This window comes from Sinocyclocheilus anshuiensis, unplaced genomic scaffold (assembly GCF_001515605.1).
Source record: "Sinocyclocheilus anshuiensis isolate Anshui unplaced genomic scaffold, SAMN03320099.WGS_v1.1 scaffold307, whole genome shotgun sequence".
Taxonomy (NCBI): Eukaryota; Metazoa; Chordata; class Actinopteri; order Cypriniformes; family Cyprinidae; genus Sinocyclocheilus; species Sinocyclocheilus anshuiensis.
The window spans coordinates 342,783-348,518 of record NW_015552550.1 but is presented as its reverse complement, the minus strand read 5'-3'; the positions used below and the strand labels follow the sequence as shown (position 1 = coordinate 348,518).

Here is a 5,736-nt window from a genome sequence, read left to right as displayed (position 1 = left end):
CCAAACAAAGTAGTTTCGCTTTCACAACGAAACACACAGCATCTTCACGACATGGCGGCAGCAACAACAATACAGCGAGAATAAAAGTTACGCCTTCTTTCTTTGTGTGAACATTTGGGCGGCGTTAAGCAAATCTTCCCACATCGTGACGTAGATATGTGGGGGCGTGTTAGAACGAGCCGTTTTAGGTAGGCGTGGTTGACTTAACTTTTATAAAGAATATCTCTTTGGATTTGAGACTTTAGTCTTTGCAACTTTACAGATCTTCTTTATGCACCAAGAGCTTGTAACACTCCAAAGAGAAAGGAAAAATTGAAATCGCATCATATGACCCCTTTAAGATCTACTTACGCTTCTGATGCTTTTGGGAAACGCAGCCCTATTTGAACAAGCACTGTGAGCCATGTGTCAGCAGCAAACGCTGTCTGTGATTGATTGGTTCTGTCTTTCAGCATATGCGTGTGTTCCGATGTGCAGGAGAAATGGTTCTTAGAAAAACTTATTTTATGCACCGAATTTCTTGATAAGTAAATAAAATTAGTGGTTAAAAAATGCACTTTAGAATCGATATTTTTATGTGAGGATCGATCCTTTCGATACAACATCAGTATCGATATTTAAGTATCGATCCGCCCATCCCTACTCCGTATCAAACACCGCCATTGGCAACAATGAACTTTCTTTGTTGTGCACTAGTTGACTGCTAATGATGGTTGTTTTGTTTTGTATGGGAGCATGTTCATATGCTATAATGGTGTGTCATGGGTTACACTTTTAAGATTGAATTTTCACTGTTATGTTGTAGTTGTGATGTAGTTTGTGTCTTGCCAGATTAATATGTGTGAAAAGAGAACAAGACTCTTCTTCCAGTTGCACATTAAAAAAGCATGAGAGTCTAACATGAAACTGTAATCTGTTTATGTGCTGTGTCAAGTAACAATGCTAGGCAGTGATGTTCCTCTGTCTCCCTCTCAGTTAGAGGAGTGTGCACTGCAACTGGCTTCTAATGGCAACTACCTAGATCTGGATTCATCCCTTGCTGAACAGAGAGATGATCTGGAGCAGCTCTATGACGATGTGGAGTAAGAATGACTTCAAATGTTGCCATCCAGTCTTCTCTCTCTTCCTCTTCTACTTTCTTTTTTTCCTTTCATTGTCTTTTAGTTTAAAGGGATAGTTCACCCAAAAATTACAATTACCCCATGATTTACTCACCCTCAAGCCATCTTTGGTGTTTATGATTTTCTTCTTTTAGATGAATGCAATTGGAGTTATATTTAAAAATGTCCAAGCTTTTTAATGGCAGTGAATGGGTGTTATTTTTCAATAGTCCAATAGAAGTCCAATAAACTGCACCAATCCATCATAAAAAGTGTCCCACATGGCTCCGGGGGGTTAGTAAAGGCCTCCTGAAGCAAATCGATGAGTTTTTGTAAGAAAACTATCCATATTTAAAACGGGATAATTTTCATTTTTGGGTGAACTATCCCTTTAACTTTCCCCAGAGATGGAAACTTGCATTTGAGATGCAAACAAATTGACTTAGACCTGTAAGCAACTGACTCCAAAATAGAGATTTGTGAAGAACAAGTCTTTCAGTCTCCCAGGGTCTGAATATTCATATGAATATTTCCCTTTTCTCAGAATATTGTGAGATTTTTTTTAGATAAAAAGGAGTCTTTTATGCACTCTCGGTAATGAAAACAAAAATATATTTTTTAACAGAATGGCATTTACAGAAAGAAAAAAAATCTTATTTCATTCAATTTCATTAAATTATTTTTTTGTTATTATTGAATATAGTTCCTCCCTTGCTGACTTGAATGAATAAACTTAATTAAAAATGGTATTAAAGATTAAATTGTTATTAATTCACAAAAAAAACATTCTTTGTTTTAGGGAGAAATTAATAATTAGGAAAATCCTTCAAAATAACTCATTAAAAAAGATATTTATTGTTTTGCAACAATTTATAAAATAAAGAAAAAAAATCTTATTTCATTCAATTTCATTAAATTATTTTTTTGTTATTATTGAATGTAGTTCCTCCCTTGCTGACTTGAATGAATAAACTTAATTAAAAATGGTATTAAAGATTAAATTGTTATTAATTCACAAAAAAAACATTCTTTGTTTTAGGGAGAAATTAATTAATAATTAGGAAAATCCTTCAAAATAACTAATTAAAAAAGATATTTATTGTTTTGCAACAATTTATAAAATTAGCAGTCTATTAAAAATGAACAAAAGGGATATGAGTCTTGACTCACAAGTCACGCAGAGCCCATATATAATAAGCATTTTATTCTACTGTTCTGATGCTCCCCTGTCATGCTTGCTTAGCTTGTCTCTTTGTTTCTGACTTGCTCTGCCCCAAAAATCGCTGTTTGCAGCCATATTTATTAATAGATTATTTTCTATTCTAAACATAATACTTATGTTTGCCAACATAAATGGCATTATCAGGATGAGTATTTTTGGTGGAGAATCCCCTCAGTGACCTCTCTTGAACTTGTGTCATACTGTAGTGAGGGGGGAGTCTCCGTTCATAAATATTGGCAAGCTATTATTCTGACAATTGCAATCCTCATATTCTAAACATAATACTTATGTTTGCCAACATAAATGGCATTATCAGGATGAGTATTTTTGGTGGAGAATCCCCTCAGTGACCTCTCTTGAACTTGTGTCATACTGAGGGGGGAGTCACCGTTCATAAATATTGGCAAGCTATTATTCTGACAATTGCAATCCTCAGTAAATACCTTTCTCTTTTCCTTGCTAAAGGCTTATTCACACCAAGTATTATAACTATAATGATAAAGATAAAGATATAGTTAAAAAAACATTCTAAATATAAAAGAATAGCAGATTCCACAGCACAACCAACGATAACTGCACAGAGAAACGATATTGTTGGAATTTCAGTGTGATTTTTTTTATTTTTATTTTTTTGCAGCTGATGAATGATAAAAGCATTGACAGCCAATCAGAATCCACTCCACTTTAAAGATCTCGAGCATTTAAAGCGGCAGATGATAAACCTGCAGCGCATTCATAGAGCAAACAGTGCTATCGTTCATTGGTGTGGAGGCTAGCATAGTTACTGTTATAGTTATCTTAGTTATTGTTCTTGGTGTGAACAGGCTTTAGAATGCCACCCAAGCTACTGGGTCCGCACGTACTTTATTAGCTTTTTGGCTTTTTACAGTGCCTAGCAGCTCTCTCTGTTTGTGGGCATCTAAAATTAATCAATAACAAATTAATCAATACAAAAATGCATTCAAATATTAATATTTATTATTAATGTTTGAACATTCCTCATTATTCTGTAATATGAATAAGATGCTAAAATTGTTATTTATACAGTGATACTGTCATTCAGTGTAATGGATGACACCGTGATATAACAGATAATTTGCATTACACCACATGACAAAAGCATTACCCTGAATGACGAAACTTCTACTTCAGCTTATATTGCAGGCAATCACATGGGCACCTGTATCAAACAGTGAGCTTGGCCAGTAAAGTTAATCACAATTATTTACAACATCTCCTAATTTTTCAAAAAAATCTAACAATAAAAGTGTTTTTTGGCATTTCACTGAATGACATGCGTTTTTGTAACTTCGGATACCACACCATGAAAAGGAGGAATTATCAAATATTAAAAAGCAATAAATTCACTTTTCTGCAGCACCACATGGTGTTCAGGGTGCCATTTGATGATGTCACAGACTGTCGAATGACTATCAGTTTTATATGATTTCAGAATGGCTTCTTGTTCCTGTTACACTGAATGATCTCTGATAAACTGCATTTTCGGGACAAAAGTCCCCATTAAAAAAAACAATAAGACATAGTCCTTTTAATGTAACAGCCAACACTTACTTGAAAATGCCAAGACAACCAATGTATTTTTTTACTTGGTATTTTATCTGTTTATTTAAAGATGTAATGGTAAAATCAAAGTCCGGACCATTACACTGTGACAATTTTTCACTTTGGAACATTATTTCCCCCATATTTTGACATTTTATTTTCACCAAACTTCTTTGAAATATGAAAGTAGACCCTTTACTTGCATTTAACATGTCTTTTTATGTATATAAAATTACTTTTGTAACAATGCTGCTGAATCTGTTATAGTCAGGAAATGCACTGAAAACTCGATTCTCTCGTTGTTTGTTTAGTCTTTGCTATACTTGAGGAATTCCCCAATTTGTGTTAGTTTTGTAAACTAATGTCAACAATGACTAATTTCAACACAAATTTTTGTTTGCGAGCCTATGAACATCTGTTCAGTCTCCTTAGATCATAACTGTTGAATATTCAACATTTTATTAAAGAAACCCTTTATAAAATTCAAGGAAAAGGCTCAAAATGCTGACAAATTACAATATAATGAGCAGCAGTTTTTGGGATGTACCATGATGCTTAAAAGGGTGGTAGACAGTCACAGTACAGCTTGGAGAAAATTGCCCTGTTTAATAATGTAGCACAGGTTAATGTTTAAGAAGATAAATGTATAGGCTAATACATAAGGATGACTATGACTTTGGCCATATTGTTCTTTTTTTCTGTAGTACAAATGTAAAACCTTCTTCAGTATGTCTATTATATGATTGAGATAAATAAACCTGTCCACTGGCTAAACTGCAAACAATGCTTGGACTAAAAGCACTTATTTTTCAGATGAATGGTTATTTATTATTCATTTATACTGTTGAAAACTTGCCAGATTGTTGTGTAGAACGTCTGTGAACTCCTGAATGTTCAGCATTACCTAATTATGACCGGTATCAGTTTCACTAAATCGTTTATTAGTGTGGCTTAGTAACGCACAGTCATTGGACCCACCAAAAGATATGAGTGATTTCACAGAGGCAGAGCCAGCGTTTCAGTGTGCTGACCACAGCTTAGACTGACAGTCTCAGAATACACTGAATAGAGCTAAAACACTGAACCGCAAATCTAGAACTCTGAGTCAGCTCAAACTGAAGAATTGCATAACTTTGGATCTGTAATACTACTCAGGCTGTTTTTTTTTTTTCCAGATTTGTTCAGCCGTGCTCTGGAGAATCACTTTAAAACCCAGCAGAGTGCTGTGTTTGTAAAGAGCTAAATTGTATATACAAGTGCACTCCATTTGTTTGTTTGTTTAACTACTGATCAAAAGCTTTGGGTTAGTAAGATCTTATTTTCTTTTAAAGAAATTAATACTTTTATTCAGCAAGGATGCATTAAATTGATCAAAAGTGACAGTCAGATAATTTAGAACATTACAAAAGTTTTATATTTCTGTTTAAATGCTGTTCTTTTGAACTCTCTGTTCACCAAAGAATCCTGAAAAAATGTTTTGCGGTTTCGATAAAAATATTAAGCAGCACAACTGATTTTAATATTAATTATAAGGTTGAAATATTTGAAGACTGAAGTAATGGCTGCTGAAATTCACCTTTGCCATCACATGAATAAATTACATTTTTAAATATGTAATAAAATAGAAAACTTTATAAAATGTGTATGTTTTTTTTTCTAAACAGTTATAATATTATATAACTGTTTAAAAACTGTTCTATTTTAATATGTTTTATGATTTTACTGTATTTTGGGTCAAATAAATACAGCCTTGGTGAGCATGAGACTTTTTATTTTTTTTTTCAAAAACAAAAAGAAAATCTTACCTTAAAAATCTTAAAGGGGTCATATGATGCGATTTCAAGTTTTCCT

General features: G+C 33.4%; 1 protein-coding gene across 1 annotated transcript in view; it reads left to right on the top strand.

Annotated features, from left to right (window-relative positions):
* Positions 1-939: 939 nt before the first annotated feature.
* LOC107664369 (FH1/FH2 domain-containing protein 1-like) overlaps positions 940-5,736 on the top strand; it is a 50,882-nt gene continuing 46,085 nt past the window's right edge. Inside the window, exon 1 of the mRNA XM_016454918.1 lies at positions 940-1,082. Coding sequence (XP_016310404.1) covers positions 940-1,082 — 143 coding nt within the window. The remainder of the gene's footprint in view (positions 1,083-5,736) is intronic.